Raw genomic sequence first — 17550 nt, 5'->3', positions numbered from 1 at the left:
AAAATACCATTGGTATTTTGATATTGTATGGAATTTGTAGATCATTTTGGAAACTGTTAACACCTTACACAGAATGAAATCTTTTAATCCATAAACATGGATGTGTTTCCATTTATTTCTGTCTTCTTTCAAGTCTTCCAGCAATTTTTTGTTTTCGTTGTGCCTTTCACTTCCTTGGTTGGTTCCTACACACTGTGTGTTGTTCTTCTTGATGTGGTTATAAGTGGAATTGTTTACGTAGTTTCCTTTTTTCCTTTCCAGATTGTTCCTTGCTAGTGTATAGATACACAACTGATTGTGTTGTTGCTGTTGACGTATCTTATTACTTTGCATTTCATTTATTGGCTGTAACAGGGTTTTTTTGTGGTGGACTTTTTAGGATTTTCTACATATACAATCATATCATCTACAAACAGGTCATTTTACGTCTCCTTGTCCCGTTTGAATGCCATTTATTTCTTTTCCTTGCCTGACTGCTCTTGCTAACACTTCCATCAGTGTGTTGAATGTTGAAAGTAGGCATTCTTGTCCTATTCTCAGTCTTAGAGGAAAGCTTCCAGTCTGTCACCACTGAGGATAATGATTGCTGACGTTTTCATACACAGCCTTTATTACATTGAGGTAGTTTCCTTCTGTTCCTAGTCTGTTGAGTGCTTTTATTAGGAAAGGCTGTGAAATTTTGTCAAATACTTTTTCTGCATCAACATGCTCATGTAGGTTTTTTCCCTTTGCCTGTTTTTTAATTATTTTATTTTATTTTATTTTTAGAGAGAGAGTGTACAAGCAGGGTGGGGTAGAGGAGGAGAGAGAGCAAGAGAATCTCAAGCAGGCTCTACACTCAGCACAGAGCCCAGTGTGGGGCTCAGTCCCACAACCCTGGGATCATGACCTGAGCCGAATTCAAGAGTCAGGTGCTCAACCAATTAAGCCACTCAGGTGCCCCTCCCCTTCTCCTGTTAGGTTGATATATTAACTCAATCAGTTTTCACATGTCGAACCATCCTTGCGTTCCAGGAATAAATCCCACTTGGTCGTGGTGTATAATCTTTTAATATGCTGCCGAGTTTGGTTTGCTAGCATTTTGTTAAAGTGTTTTTGCATCAGTACTCATAAGGGGTATTGGTGTGTACTTTTCTTATAGTGTCTTTGTCTGGCTTTGGTATCAAGGCAGTGCTGGTGGCCTCCCTCATGGAATGATTTAGAGTGTTCCCTCCTCTTCAGTTTTTAGGGAAAATTTGAGAAGGGATGGTATGGGGCTTCTCTAAATGTTTGATAGAATTCACCAGCAAAGCCATCAGGTCCTGGGCTTTTCTTTGTTGGGAGATTTTTGATTACTGATTCAGTCCCCTTAGTAGTTATAAATCTATTCATGTTTTCTGTTTCTTCATGATTGAATCTTGGTAGGTTTTGTATTTCTTGGGGATTTGCCCATTTCATCTAGATTATTCCATTCGTTGGTGTACAACTCTTCATAGTACTCCCTTATAATCTTTTTTATTCCTATAAAATCAGTAGTAATGTCCCCAATATCACTTTTTTATTTTAGCAATTTGTGTATTCTTTCTTTTCTAAGTCCATCGAGCTAAAAGTTTGTCCATTTTGTTGATCTTTTCAAAGAGTCAACTTTTAGTCTAATTTTCTCTTTTTTCATTAATTCTGCTCTAATCTTTATCGATTACTTCATTATGCTAGCTTTGGGTCTAGTTTCTTTGTCTAGTTTCTCTCTTTTAAAAAAATGTTTATTAATTTTGAGAGAGAGGGAGAGAGAGAGAACACTAGCTGTGGAGGGGCAGAGAGACAGAGAGGGAGAGAGAGAGAGTCCCAAGCAGGCTCCACACTATCAGTGTAGAGCCCGATGCAGGGCTTCATCCCGTGAATCTTGAGATCATGACCTGAGCTGAAATCAAAGAGTCAGATGCTTAACCAACTAAGCCACCCACGTGCCCCTCTAAGTATTTCCTAATTTCCTTGTGATTTCTACCCATTGGTTATTTAAGAATGTGTTAAGGAGCTCCTGGGTGCTCAGTTGCTTAAGTGTCCGACTTTGGCTCAAGTCATGGTCTCATGATTTGTGAGATCAAGCCCCACGTCGGGCTGTCTGCTGTCAGAGGTCCTCTGTGCACCTCTCTCTCTGCCCCTTCCCTGCTCATGCATGCCTGTGCACTCTCTCTCACTCTCACAAAAATAAACATCAAAAAAAAGGAATCTGTTAATTTCCACAAATTTGTTTCTCCTCTTGTTTAGGTTTTTTAACATGGATGTCAGCAATGTTTTGTGGTTTTCAAATTGTGCATTTCTTTTCTTAAATGCATGCCTCTGTATTTTATTCTTTTTGATACTCTTATGAATGGAACTGTTCTCTTAATTTTGTTCTAGAATTTTTTATTGGCAGAATATAAAAATACAATCGATTTTTTAATATTGGTCTTGTAACTATGACTTTGCTGAACCCATTTATTATTTCTAGTAGTTGGTACTGTGTGTGTGTGTGTGTTCCTTAGGATTTCCTACATATGGGAAGGATATGTCATCTGTGAATAAAAGCAGTTTTATTTCTTTATATCCAACTTAAGTTCCAGGAACTCAAAATTGGTTTTACGAAGTTCTGATTTCTGCTACAATATGAATGAATCTTGAGGACATTATAAGTGAAATAAGCCAGTCAAAAAATACAAATATTGTGTGATTTCACTTGTTTGAAGTACTTAGAGAAGCCAGAATCCTAGAGACAGAAGGTAGATGGTGGTTACTGCGGTCTCGGGGAGGGAGACCGGGAGTGAGTGTTTCATGGGGACACAGTTTCAGTTTGGGAAGACACAAGACTCCTGGAGACGCATGGGGGTGATGATCGCACAACAACATACATGTTCATAATACTATTGAACTGTACCCTTAAAATGGTCAAGATGGTAAATTTTATATGTATTTTTCCATAATGAAAAAACTTTGGAAAAAGTCAATTGGTAGATTTTATTACATTTACAGAAGAAGAAAACCATATAATAATTCCAATAAATGCAAAACATTGATGAAATTCAATACCTGTGAAATATCTTGTTTTTTTAACAAACTGGAAAAAGAAAGAAACTTCCTTAATTTGACAAGTTTATCTACAAAAATCCTGAAGTTAATATCTTTCTTAATGAAATTGTTAGCACACTTAATTGAAAGTGTCCCTGGAAATCAGAATGAGATGTCCACTATCACGACTCCTCAGTGTTGGCTGGTCTGTTTAGTTTAATGTTTCTGTTTAGTACAGAAAAAAGAAATAAGAGGCTTAAGATCAGAAAGAAGCAAATACTGACGACCTGATTATGTGCATAGAAAAATTTAAAACTCACGCAGAAAGTTCATAATTATGTGAGTTTTGCCAAGTCAATATACAGAATTCCATTGCGTTTCTATGCATAAACAACAACCATGAAATGGGATTTTAAAATACAACCTACAATAACAGCAAATATCCAGAAAAAATATAATAAAATATATTGAAGACCCTAAACACATTATAAAATTAAGCAGAGAAATTAATGTCCTAAAAAGTGTGTGTGTGTGTGTGTGTATAAAACCGTGTTTGCGAATTAGAAAACTCAGTGGTATAGAGATTGTTTTCTTCCCAAACTATAGATTTTCCAATCTGTAGATTCAGTGTAATCCCAGTCAAAATCTATGCAGGGATTTTCCTTGAAGGCTGAGGTAGAAGGAATTGACAAACTGATTCCGAAATTTATTTGGAAATATAAATGATTTAAGAAAAGCCAGAAAACCTTGATCTAAAAAACAAAATTAGAGGACTTCTACCCAGATTTCAAGACTTACTATAAATCTCCAGTAATCACGACAGGGTGGCATTGGGCTGCCTGCACTAACAGACCAGTGTAACTGAACAGAGTCTGGAAGCAGATCCTGATGCACATGGTCACTTAAGATCAAGGTGCCACCTGCAGATCCACAAGGAAGAGTCAGTCCTTCCACTAAATGGCACTGGAGCAATGAGCATCCTTACACACAAAAAAAGTGTATCTTGAGTCCTGTCTCATAAATACACAAAGATTGATTTGAGATGCATCATGTGATATGCGAAAGTTAAAAAAAAACATTGGAGTATATTTTCATGACCACGAGGAAGCAAAGGTTTCTTAAATAGTTCACCAAGAGCACTAATCAAAATAGAGAAAGTTGATAAATTGCATTTTGTTGACATGCAAAATGCTGTTTATCAAGAAACACTACAAAGAGAATGGACAGACATGTCACAAAGTGGAGGAATATGCTGACTACATGCATACGCGACAGAGGTCTCACGAATCTCACGGACTCTCTGGATCTTGCCTTGTAGCGGTGATGCTTTCATCTCCAATTCGAGAAATCACTTTTCGCAGTGCCAGGCCCTGCTGAACAAAATCACGTCTGTGAACCCTCAGACGGAGATCGACGGGCTTCGGAACATCTGGATCATCAAGCCCGCAGCCAAGTCCCGCGGCCGAGGTGAGTGGAGGCTGGGGGCCGCGAGCGGCCAACTGCCGCCCCCAGAACACGGTGCGCCAGGTGCAGGTGTGCGGGTGCAGGCGCTCAGGGGTGCAGGTGCGTGGTGCAGGTGTGCAGGTGCACAGGTGCTCAGGTACAAGTGCGCAGGTGCACAGATGCATGGTGCAGGTGTGCAGCTGCTCAGATGCAGCTTCACGGGTGCAGGTGCTCAGGGCAAGTGTTCAGGTGCAGGTGCACAAGTGCGCAGGTGCATGGTGCAGGTGTGCAGGGCAAGCGCTCAGGTGCAGGTGTGCAGGTGCACAGGTGCTCAGGTGCAGGTGCGCAGGTGCGCAGGTGTGTCGCTGCAGGCTCGAAGCAGGGCAGACGGCTCCATGACACTGGTCTTCACGCCTGGGTTCCAAGTTTTGCGCATTAACTAGGATGTTCCCAAGCTAAACTGGGCTGGAGTTTCTTTTTTTATATCACCTCTCCCAATGTGCCAGCTGCCAGGACAGATTGAGGACTTCCATGTCAAACAACAGTGGAACTCCTGTCACTTGGTTATTTTTTAAAGCTCACCTGTGAGCACCCGTCTCTGTTGGAGACACGTCCTTAACGCCTGTAACTTTTGTCTGTGGTTTTTGTGCGATGGGCTCAGGTTTTACACCTCATTTTGTGTTGTAGCTATGACTGTGTTCTCTTTATTCCTAATGGTGAATACTGTGTGTTCTTTTTTAAAAACAGATTTTCAAGGTTTTTAAATATTAATTGTGCTTGCAGAGAACCAACCTTAGGTTGCAGTTTTCCAATTTCCTGTGAGGGATTTTTTACCCCCTTGGCTCTGACTTTAATGCTACGCCCATTTATTTCCAGTCTTTCTTGTACAATAAAAGCCTTAAGTCTATGAAATTTTCTCCAAAGATGGTGCTCGCTGCAACCCCCATCTTGTTAGTGTTGTAGGGTGTTCTCACTCTCCTGAGTGTCTAAGTAGACTTCCCTTTTTTGTTTGGATATTTCATTTTCCCCTTGAGTTATTCGAAGCGTTTTGCTGTTTCAAATTCATAAGTGGTTAATTTTTATGAGACTTAAAAAGCTTCATTAAGTTGTGATGCTACTGCATTTGGTCCTGCACCTCTGGGCCTGCGCCCACTCTCCCGGAGGGCCTCCTCCCCTCCAGGCTGGGCCCTCCTCTCCGGGATGGCCCCTCCCCTCCAGTCTGGCCCAGGGGCTCCTCCCCTCCAGGCTGGCCCCTCCCCTCCAGGCTGGCCCCTCCCCTCCAGGCTGGGCCCCCCCCCCCCCCACTCCAGGCTGGCCCAGGGGCTCCTCCCCTCCAGGCTGGCCCCTCCCCTCCAGGCTGGGCCCCCCCCCCCCACACTCCAGGCTGGCCAGGGGCTCCTCCCCTCCGGGCTGGCCCCTCCCCTCCAGGCTGGCCCAGGGGCCCCTCCCCTCCAGGCTGGCCCCTCCCCTCCAGGCTGGCCCAGGGGCTCCTCCTCGGGCTCTATCCTGAGCCTGATCCTCTTGCCACTAGCACCTGTCTGCTCCCTCCAGTCCATCAGGCCCGACCTTCCTTCCACTGTAGAGCGTGGAGCCTGCTTGGGATTCTCTCTCTCTCTCTGTCTCTCTCTCTCTTTGTCTCTGTCTCTTTCTCCATTTCCCCCACTCACTTGCTTTCTCTCTCTTTCAAATAAAAAGATAACAAATGGTGACAGATTATCTCTGTCACTGTGATAAAAAAAAATAAAAATAAAAGTGCCTCTGTCCCCATCTCTGCCCCTCCCCACTCTTGTGTCCTCCCTTGAGTCTTGTGTCCTCTGTTGGGCTGGCCCCCTGCTGGGAGAGCGCGGGGGATGCTCTGGTTGTGGCCTCCGCGTGAGGACAGAGCCTGCCTGGCTGCCCAGCTGTGCTGTCTCCTGGTCCTGGATCAAAGCCGTCTTGGGTCTCGGGGCTGAACCGCGACCACGTGTGCCGTGCCCCTGGGCTGAGCGCGGACCTCTTGCAGACATAGTGTGCATGAACCGAGTGGAAGACATCTTGCAGCTGGTGACCGCAGACCATCCGTCCGCCAAGGACAACAAGTGGGTGGTGCAGAAGTACATCGAGACGCCGCTGCTCATCTACGACACCAAGTTTGACATCAGGCAGTGGTTCCTGGTCACCGACTGGAACCCCCTGACCATCTGGTTCTACAAGGAAAGCTACCTGCGGTTTTCAACACAGCGCTTCTCCCTGGACAACCTGGACAGGTCAGTCGGAGCGTCAGCCCAAGGGGGCGCGTTGGGCGCAAGGGGTGCGCGGTGCGCTCCCGCCAACAGCCGCGGGGAGATGGGCGGGGCGCCAGGCCACGTTTGCCGGCACCCGTCACCGCCTGAGGCACCACTGAGGAAACCGAGGCTCGGGTAGGTTAAGTGATCTCCATCCCCAAGGGGCAGGCCCAGGCCGACTGTCCTTCAGAGCCAGTGCTCTGCACCCCCGTGATGTGGGTGTCTTCTCCAGAAAATCCTAAAAGCACCATTGCCATGTGCCCACGAGGTGCCAGCCGGCCTGGGCATGGCGTCTCCACAGCGGGTCCAGAGCCACCCTCGTGGCGGCGGCTGCACCCTCTGCTAGGAGGGCTGGGTGGCCGGCCGTGTTCCCACGCACACCCCCAGCTGGCCATCTGGGTGTGCATACCCGCCCGCCTCGCTGGCCGACTCTGTCTGGATCCGCCCGACACGCAGGCCAGGGCACTTTTGGAGGTTCCCAGGGCACATGTGCTTGTGCCAGCCCCTCAAGCGCCTTCAGTAGTCCCTGCCGTGCCTCCTCTTTGTGAGTCCCAGAAGCCCTGGGGTGGGGGGTGGGGGGTCCTGCAGATGGGTAGGGGGGCTTGCTGGAGCTGCGGGGGAGGTAGGGGTGCAGCCCCTGACGGGGCAGCCTGTGGGATGTGACAGTGCCTGAGGGGTCCTCTGAGGCCCCCGGCCGTGCCAGGCGAGTGGGAGCACGTGAGCCAGAAAAGGCCAGAACAGTGTGAGCAGCACCCCAGATGTCAAGGCCCCCGGGGGGCAGGGTGCTGGGGAGGGTGTCTCATGGAGGTGCTGGGCAGAGGCTCCGACATCCAGGAATGGGGTGCCAGGGGTCGGTGACCCCACACTCGCCGGGATCTCCAAGTGGGCAGGATGTGTGTGTGTCAGGGATGGTGAGGGCCTCTTGGCAAAGCCTCAGGAACACGCTATCCTCAAGGCGGAGAATTTCCATGGACTCTGTCCAAACCAAGGGTTCCCTGTTCTGCTTTGTGACCCCGTCGGGCGTGTGGGGCTGGGTGCCTAGGCGTCCTGACCGGGGGCTTTACAGGGGAGCCGTTGAGAATTGGGAGGACTGACCGCTGTTCAGCTACTAAACGGGGCCCCCAGGCTAGGGGCTGTGGGGAGTGGAGGTTCCGGCTGGCCGCTCACGAAGCGAATTCGTCTCTGCCGGGCCGGGGGCTCCTGCACAGGCGAGTTGAGCTCACTGTGCACAAGAGCCTCCTGGGCATCGAGAGGCCCACGGAGGCCCTTCCAGCCCTCCCGCCCGAGGCCACCTGGCCCCACCAAGCCCTGAGGGAGTGCCTGGCAGAACTCTTGCCCTCTCTGAGCCCCATTTCTCCATCTGGGACCATAGCCCTCGCCCCAGGCAGAAGGAGATTCCCCGAAGTCGTTCTGACAGGGCATCGCCCCGCCTGGGACGTGGCGGCAAAAATCAACGTTGGCGGGGCGCCTGGGTGGCGCAGTCGGTTGGGCGTCCGACTTCAGCCAGGTCACGATCTCGCGGTCCTGAGTTCGAGCCCCGCGTCCGGCTCTGGGCTGTTGGCTCAGAGCCTGGAGCCTGTTTCCGATTCTGTGTCTCCCTCTCTCTCTGCCCCTCCCCCATTCATGCTCTGTCTCTCTCTGTCCCAAAAATAAATAAACGTTGAAAAAAAAAAATTAAAAAAAAAAAATCAACGTTGGCACTGTGGGTCGGTCCACCACCCAAACTCCACTGTCTTCGGGTTGCTAGACCCTTCCGTGTGCCTATATCTTGTTTCTTCTGTCTGTCCCACGGAAGTACGACCTATCCGGGGTCACAGGACAGGCTTCACCATCCAGATCCAGATGGTTCGTCTAGGCCAGGGTATCTGTTTCAAAACCTGTTTGCAACAAGGCAAGAGGATCAATTAATTAAACTTTTACAGAGATGCTTTCTCACTTTGTCTCACCCGACCAGCTTTTCAAGGGCCCCATGTCCATTGCCAGGTGCAGATGGGGAAACTGAGGCTCTGGGAGCTCTCTGAGCCCCTCCTGCAGCCGCCCTGAGCCAGGGGGCGGGGCCACGAGAGCTGAGTCCCGGAGGGGGGGTTGGCGGTGGCGTGGGGGTCCGTGGGGGGAGGTGTCTGCGCGGGCGTCAGGGTCGGTGGGGCATAAGGGTTTTGGGGGCCTGGGTGGCAGGGTCTGGGTCGCAGGTCCAGAGTCCCCGGGGCCACGGCCTGACCGTGGCCTTGGCTCGCAGCGCCATCCACCTGTGCAACAACTCCATCCAGAAGCACCTGAAGAACGACGAGGAACGCAGCCCCCTGCTGCCCTACCACAACATGTGGACCAGCACCAGGTTCCGGGAGTACCTGCAGAAGAGGGGCCGCGGGGCCGCGTGGGCCGGCGTCATCTACCCGGCCATGAAGCGGGCCGTCGCCAACGCCATGAGGGTGGCGCAGGACCACGTGGAGCCACGCAAGAACAGCTTCGAGCTGTACGGGGCCGACTTCATCCTGGGCCGCGACTTCCAGCCCTGGCTGATCGAGATCAACTCCAGCCCCACCATGCACGCGTCCACGCCCGTCACGGCACAGCTGTGCGCCCAGGTGCAGGAGGACACCATCAAGGTGGTGGTGGGTCGCAAGGTCGACCGCAACTGCGACGTCGGCAACTTTGAGTTGCTGTGGAGACAGGTGAGTGGGGGCGGGACGGGGGGTGGGGTCGCACCTGCTCCTGCCTGTCCCTCCGTGGCTGCAGCCACTTCAGGCAAACCGGGCAGTGACTCCGGACGCCCCCCACCCCCAGGGGAGACTCCCCCGGCTCCAGCCACCTTTGCTCCGCTCCTCCGCAGCCATCCCCCCCGCTCTGTGGCCACCACAGGGAGGCCCCCTGCCTGGACTCGTGGGAGGTCCATGGTGTCCAGACTCCGAATACTAGGCTGTTCCTTTCCAGGCCTGCAGTGTCCCCCCTCCTCCCCCCTGGTGAAAACCGAGTCGTCCTTCAGGGGTCTTTCCGACGCCCACTCCCTGCTGGGAGTCTTCCTGCCGGCCAGGCCGCGGGGCTGGGTGTTCACTTTGCCGGGCCCTCTGGCTGCCTGGGGAGGACCCCCGTGTCCGAGCCTCCTCGGAGCAGGGGGCGGGCAGGGGGAGGGGGGCTGGTGGGCAGCCCAGCCACAGAGAAGCGCGGCCGGTGCTTCTCCAGCCAGCGGGCCGGCCAGCAGGTGCGGGACAGGGGAGCACGGGTCTCTGGGCAGGGCCAGCCGCACCCCCAACGCGGCCCTCCTCCTCCCAGCCTGCGGTGGAGCCTCCGCCCTTCCACGGGTCCGACCTGTGTGTGGAAGGCGTTGGTGTGCGCAGAGCCAGGAAGCAGATGCCGCCCATTTCCGGCGCTAACTGTCCATCCGCGCTCCTGGACCGTCAGCCGCTGAAGGTGCGGTCCCCCTCGGCCGTGCCAGGCCTGGCTCCGGGCCGCTCCCCGACGGCTGTGCGCGGGGACTTGAGGCCGGACGACGCACAGGCGCCCGCTTGCACCCTGCCCGCGCCCCTCAAGAGGCCGGCCGAGAGACGCTGCGAGGCGCAGTCCGCCAGGAAGTCAGCGGTCCCCACTCGTGACTTTCAGCTCGCAGACGGTCAGGCCCCGAAAATCCGCCTTCCCAAAGCCGAGTCCGACAGACGCTCGGGGGCCGACACGGTAAGCGCGCGGGCACGGCGGGCCGTGCTCCCGAGCGTGAAGACACCGGAGGGCGCCCTGTTTCAGCCGCTCAGGCCACCAGGTAGCGCTGCGGGGGCGCTGACACCGCGGGCTGCTCGGGGTGGCCTGCTCCGTGGCCTCCAGGGCGAGGCGGGGGCGGGGAGCGTGTGCCGTGGGGGCACCGGCCCGGGCCTGGGACTGGCCGGGCTGTTGGGGTCGCGGGGTCCCCGCAGCAGCAGTTCCCGGGGCCCCTCACAGGAGCGGGTGGGTGGCCTCTGTGTCGCTCTGCGTGCGGTGTGGTGCTCGTCGGGTCGGGACGGGCGCCAGCGGGCCACTGGGCTCCTGCATTCAGTTTTCCGAGGTTCCCGACGGAGCCGACCCTGCGTGGCCTGCCAGCCTGTCCTGGGCCCGGGCTCAGGGCACAAGACAGGTGTGGGGCAGCCCCGAGTCTCTGGGGGTGGCCCTGCCGGGTCTGTACCTCGGTGCCCTTCCCCAGAGGGGCCGGAAGGTATGCGTGAGGAAAAGGCAGGAGCCCGGCGGCTGCCACACCCCTGCCTGGTTCAGCTCCTCCTGAAACACACCTGCTGTTCCCTCCACCTGCCTGGGTCTCTGTCTGTCTCTCTCCCCACACCTCCCTCCCTTTCCCCCCCCCTTTCACCCCACCCCTCCCTCCCTGGCACCAAAGCGTCCTTGCCGTCCGTCCGTCTGCTGGCTGTCTCTCTCTCTCCCCTGGAGTGCAGGTCCCTAATGGCAGTGACCTTCTGCTGTCTTCACCGCTCACCCCGGCAGCTGGGGCTGTGCGGGGGCCCACGGGCAGTGCCCGGTAAGTGTCTGTGGGGCGAAGGCACGGGTGGTCCTCAGCGCTGGCCGGCCTCGGCCGGGAGGACACCCCCAGTCCCGCCCACTCTCCTCACCTCGTGTCCAGTCTGCCACTGAGGCCGCTCGGCCCTCCCGCTCAGCATCTCGCCTCTTTCCGGGTTGTTTGCTGTTACGAAAAAACACGGCGCGCACCCTTCCACAGGCATCTTTCTAGAAGCGTAGCGTTGAGGGGTGCACACAGCCTCAACTTAGCTCCGGTAACACAGCACTGCCGACGGCTGGCTTAATGACAGAAAGGTGTTCTGTGAACGTCCTGGAGCCTGAAGTCTGGAGTCAAGGTGTTCGCAGGGCCGTGCTGTCAAGGCTGTAGGGAAGAATCCCTCCTTGTCTCGTCCAGCTCCTGCTGGCTGCTCGTAATGCTTGGTGCTCCTTGGCTTGTCCTTGGGCCACTCCAGGCTGCGCCCCGTCCTGACGTGGTGTTCTTTCTCTGTGTCTCTGTGTCCAAAGTTCGCTCTTGTAAGGACACTGCTGTTGGATTGGGGCCCACCCCCTCCCTCCAGGGTGACATCTTAACCTGATGACATCTGCAAAGGCGGTTTCTAAATAATGTCGGATTCACAGGTTCCAAATGGACGTGACTTCATGGGGAGGGGGTCTTGAACCCGCTACACTGGGCCTTATGAGCACGGCCAAAGGGGCTGCACTCTGACTGCATTCACACCGGGGCCGTGCCTCCTGCTGCTGCCGACACTTGGTGTCAGCATGCGTCTTCGTGTTCGCCTCTGGAGACAGCGCGATGGCGCTCATTTGCATTTTGCTGCTTACCAGTCAGATGGCCCATTTTCAGGCGTGTGTTTCCCCTCCTGAGAAGTACCCACCTGAGCCTTCCGTCCAATTGTCCGTAGACTCTTCTTCCGGAAGGGTCTCTTTCTTCTCGACTTGTAGGAGTGACGTCTATTCTGGATTCTCCTTTCCCGTTGACTGTTGCAAATACTGTCCCCACTTTGTGATTTGTCTTTTTGCTTCCTTATGACATGCAGAACCACCTTGATTTTGATAAACCCAAGCTGGTCAACCTTTTCCTCTACGGTTGGTGATTTTTGTGGCTGGTACCCTTACCCTGAGCTCATGAAGACAGGCTCCGGTGGCGGCTTCTTCTGTAAGTGCCGCTTGCCCGTGCATTTCGGTCTTTAATGCTCCTGGAGTTGATTTGGCGTGTGGTGTGAGATGGGTTTGATCGCAGTTTGACGGGGCTCCCCACTGCGGAAAGGCCCTCCCCACCTACCTGCAGCTGGCTGCTGTCACGGATGGTGTCCCTGGACTTTCTGGTGAGCTCCGTCGGTCTGTCCGTCTGCCCTGGGCCAGTGTCGCAATGTCCTCGTTACTGCAGCCCACTAGGGCGTCGCTGGGCTGGTCAGGCAAGTCCCACGATCTTGTTTTTCTTCCTCAGAAATGACTCCGCTCTTCTGGACTCTTGACCCCTTTACTTCCATACCAGTTACAGAGCCAGCTTGTCAAGACGCCCCCAAAAAAGTTTCACAAACATGTTTAAAGGATTTTTACATTTTATTTATTTCTGAGAGACAGATGTGAGTGGGAGAGGGGCAGAGAGAGAGGGAGACACAGAATCCGAGGCAGGCTCCAGATCCGAGCTGTCAGCACAGAGCCTGATGTGGGGCTCGAACTCACAGACCACGAGATCGTGACCTGAGCCGAAGTCGGACGCTCAACTGACTGAGCCACCCAGGCGCCCCTGTTCGCACTTTTTTTCAACATTTATTTATTTTTGGGACAGAGAGAGACAGAGCATGAACGGGGGAAGGGCAGAGAGAGAGGGAGACACAGAATCGGAAACAGGCTCCAGGCTCCGAGCCATCAGCCCAGAGCCTGACGCGGGGCTCGAACTCACGGACCGCGAGATCGTGACCTGGCTGAAGTCGGACGCTTAACCGACTGCGCCACCCAGGCGCCCCGTTCGCACTTTTTTAAAGTTAGATTTAGTCTTATATGTGTTTTTATTTTTGATTCTAGGGTAAGTAGTATTAAAATTTGTGGCTGGTTGATAGAAATGGAATTGATTTTTATGAACTGATTTCTTTTTAATCCAGCCATCTGGCTAACATTTCTATCAATTCTGTTAATATATCTGAAGATTATTTCTCTGAATAATTTTATTTCTTCTGAATAATCTGAAGATTATTATTATTTCTCACATACACAGTTATGTCATCTGAAGAGTTTTCTTTTTCCTTGCCATCATTATACCTTTTGTATCTTTTTCTTACTTTATTGCACTGTGTACAACTTCCTTCACTCATTGCATCTCAGGTGCATATGCTCTGGTTGGTCATAATCCTTGGTTCATGGCATAGTTTCATTGTTTGTCCTTACATGGCCCATTCTTATTCAGATTGTCTTAAAAACATATTTAGAACCAAACAGTATCTGCACCCACCCGTCTCTGGCACCCCTGTCTTCCTGAATCACCCCTGAGGGGACCATTCTCCTTTTGTTGCATCTATAGGTATTCTTCAGAGATTTTTCATTTTAAGCTGTTTTTACTTCTTTAAGAAGGGCATCGCGCTTACACGTTCACCAAATATCAAATTGCTAAATTTCATCTGTGCTGCTGCATCTTTACTGTAGCTCATTTCTTTGTGCGACTATCTCACAATTATTCTTCCGTGTTCCTGTGTTGTGTATTCAGCTCGTTTCCAGGCTTCGCTGTTGTGATCGATGACTCTTGGAACATTCTTGCATGTGTCTCTTGTGCACGAGTGTTTCTTGTGAGTAGATGCTTCAGAACGGGATTGCCAGCTCATTTTCACCAACCAAATAGACCTAAGAAAGCAGTCTTGTTGTGATCTTGATTTACATTTCACTGACTGTGTTAAATATCTCAGTGTGTGTGTGTTAATTATGTAAATTCCTCTTCTGGGAAATATCTGTTCATCTCTTTTGCCTGTTTTTCTGTAGGGTTGTTACGCTCGTAGTATCTATTATGAACAGTTTCTCCCAGTTTGTAACTGCATTTTCAGTGTTTTAAAGGTGTCTTTTGATGAAAACTGTGAATTTTAATGTGGCCAAAGCTATCGATATATATTTTTAAAAGTCAGTGTTACTTTTGTCTCGAGAAACTCAGGGGCGCCTGGGTGGCTCAGTCGGTTAAGCGTCCGACTTCGGCTCAGGGCATGATCTCGCGGTCCGTGAGTTCGAGCCCTGTGTCAGCCTCTGTGCTGACGGCTCAGAGCCTGGAGCCTGTTTCAGATTCTGTGTCTCCCTCTTTCTCTGACCCTCCCCTGTTCATGCTCTCTCTGTCTTAAAAATAAATAAATGTTAAAAAAAAAAAAAAAGAAAGAAGAAACTTTTCCTTAGGGAACCTGGATGGCTGGTTGGGATTCTCTCTCTCCCTCTCTCTCTGCTCCTCCCCTACTCTCATTCTCTCTCTCTCTCTCTCTCTCAAAAGAAATAAATAAACTTTTTTAAAGAAAAAAGATAATTTTCCTTACCGTGAGGTTTAAAAGATTATTTATCTACATTTATTATTAAGAGTTTCAAATTTCGTCTTTGACATATAAGTCCTAACCTATCTGGAGTTGATGTTTGACTATGGTGTGGTAACAATCAAATTTTATCTTTGGGGCACCTGGGTGGCTCAGTCGGTTGAGCGTCTGATTTCGGCTCAGGTCATGATCTCACAGCTCATGAGTTTGAGCCCTGCATCGGGCCTGGAGCCTGCTTCAGATTCTGTGTCTCCCTCTCTTTCTACCCCTCCCACACTCTCTCTCTCTCTCTCTCAAAAATAAATAAACATTTAAAAAATTTTAATTAAAAAAATGTATTTGAAAAATTTTATCTTTCTCCATAGGAATAACAACTTTGTTTCATTTATTTGTTGAAAAATGCCTTTCTTTCCCACTGTGAACTGACATCTCACTCTGTACATGCATGGGTCTGTCTCTGGAGTGTCTGTTCTATTCCACAGATGAATCTGCACCCCGCCCCCCCCCAAGGCTGTACTGTCTTCACATCTGAGGGACAATTTGCCTCTCTGCCCATCTTCCTAAGGGTTCTGGTCCTTCTTGGATTCATTCCCTTCTATATAAATATCATAATTGTTTTTATCAAGTTCCACCACAAATCCTATTGAGATTTTGATTGGATTTGCATTGAATCCCTAGATCAAGGGGGGAAATTGACAAACTAATGAAATCTTATCTTCCTACCAATGAGCGTCATATGTTTCTCCATTTACTTATGTCTTCTTTACGTTTCACAACTTACCCAATAGAGATTGTGTCCATCTTTCGTCAGGGTTATTCTTAGTACACTGATAGTCTTGCTGCTGCATGTGGTGTAATTTTCTCATCGCTTGCTGCTGGTGTGTAGGATGTAAATGCCTTTCATATTTTAATTTTCTATACTGCCACATTTCTAAACTCTCTCACGGTTTCTAACAATGCGTATGCATATTCTGAGTTTTCTACATAAGTAATTCTATATCACGTGCAAATAGCTTCATACCTTCCATTCCACCCTTGTCTATAATTTCTTTGTCTTGTCATATTGTCCTGGCTAGAACTTCCTGTACAGTATTGGGTATTATTTTTGAATTCCTGATTTTAAAGTGAAGGTTTCTAACATTTCCTCATTGATAATGACGTTTTTCCTAGGTCTTTGTAAGTCATGGCTATAAATGTAAATGTATCGACACTCTAGCATGTTAAAGAAGTTTCCAATTCTTACCAATTATTACTCTAATTCTTTATAATTATTCTAATTTCTTTCAAATTTGTATTGTATGTAATGAATTTTCTCAAAACCGGTTTTTGCATCTATGAAGTTACCATCAGCTTTTTCTCCTTTGTACCGTTAAAGTAGTGATAACATCGATTGGTTTTTTAACTTTGTTTGATGTTGGATTTGACGTACGGCTGGATTTTTTTTTTTTCTCACATGTAGTTAAAATTCATTCTCAACCAAAATTTATTCACACTACTATTTCTTGGCATTTACGTCATTTCTGATTCAGACGATTACAAATAGCGCTGCTATGACTGCTCTTTAGCCTGGTGAACACACATCTACTCCGTTCCGTAGCAATGGAACGCGGAGTCTTGGATTCAGCTTTGGCAGGCGCTCCTAAGGAATTTCCCAGAGCGAATGTGCCAGTTTACATCCACAACGACGTGAGGGCATTCCAGTGGCTCCGTGCTCCTACCAACACTAGCTGTTGTCTTTCGATTTGGGCCATTCTGTAGACGAGCGGTGGCTTCACATCGTAGCTTCGGTTTGCCTTCCCTGATGACTAATGAAGTTCGGCACCTTTTCCTATTTATGTTCCATTTGGACATACTCTGGTGAAGTGCCATTTTTGCATTTGGACAATGTTTTTGGTTATTCCACTCCTATTGGCTTGCAGGAGTTCTCTAGATAGTCCAGATTCAAGTCCCTTGGTGGGTTTATCTATTTTTTTTTTCCTTTTTTTTTTTTTTAATTTTTTTTTTTCAACGTTTATTTATTTTTGGGACAGAGAGAGACAGAGGATGAACGGGGGAGGGGCAGAGAGAGAGAGGGAGACACAGAATCGGAAACCGGCTCCAGGCTCTGAGCCATCAGCCCAGAGCCTGACGCGGGGCTCGAACTCCCGGACCGTGAGATCGTGACCTGGCCGAAGTCGGACGCTTAACCGACTGCGCCACCCAGGCGCCCCGGTGGGTTTATCTATTAAAAAGATCTTCAAGGCACCTGGGTGGCTCAGTCTGTAGCCCATGTGACTCTCCATCTCAGGGTTTTGAGTCCCACGTTGGGTGTAGAAATTACTTTTGTACTTTTATTTTATTTTTATTTTTTGAGAGAAAGAGAGCACGAGCAGGGAAGAGGGGCAGAGGGAGAGAGAATCTTTTTTTTTTAATGTTTATTTACTTTCGAGAGACAGAGACAGAGTGCAAGCAGGGGAGGGGCAGAGAGAGAGGGAGACACAGAATCCGAAGCAACTCCAGGCTCCGAGCTGTCAGCACAGAGCCCGATGTGATCTCACAAACCGTGAGATCATGACCTGAGCCGAAGTCGGACGCTTAACCGACGGAGCCCCCCAGGCGCCCCTGGTTTTTTAATGAGGTTCCTGCAGGAATCACGCTACATAGCAAAGGCACCTTTCTCCCCTACCCCACTGGCATTTATCCAGCAAGCATTTATTTTTCACGTGTCTTCGGGTCAGCTGCAGCAATGCTGGGTTCAGCTGGGGAACGCTGATCTGGGCTCCAGCCTGCAGGTTGGTTCCGACTTGCTCCACGTGTCTCCTCCTCCTGGGATCCGTGGCTCCCCAGGGCGT

At 50.3% G+C, this 17550-nt stretch overlaps 1 protein-coding gene across 4 annotated transcripts in view; it reads left to right on the top strand.

The window, feature by feature from the left end:
• The window catches only part of TTLL8 (tubulin tyrosine ligase like 8), an 82390-nt gene that overhangs the window by 30118 nt on the left and 34722 nt on the right, over window positions 1-17550 (top strand). For all 4 annotated transcript variants that reach the window (XM_045462950.1, XM_045462952.1, XM_045462953.1 and 1 more), the window contains exons 9-12: window positions 4340-4488; window positions 6467-6710; window positions 8965-9400; window positions 9999-10479. In XM_045462950.1, the coding sequence (XP_045318906.1) occupies window positions 4340-4488; window positions 6467-6710; window positions 8965-9400; window positions 9999-10479 (1310 nt within the window). The remainder of the gene's footprint in view (window positions 1-4339; window positions 4489-6466; window positions 6711-8964; window positions 9401-9998; window positions 10480-17550) is intronic.

This window comes from Leopardus geoffroyi, chromosome B4, assembly GCF_018350155.1.
Source record: "Leopardus geoffroyi isolate Oge1 chromosome B4, O.geoffroyi_Oge1_pat1.0, whole genome shotgun sequence".
Taxonomy (NCBI): domain Eukaryota; kingdom Metazoa; phylum Chordata; class Mammalia; order Carnivora; family Felidae; genus Leopardus; species Leopardus geoffroyi.
This window is presented reverse-complemented; position numbering and strand designations above follow the sequence as displayed.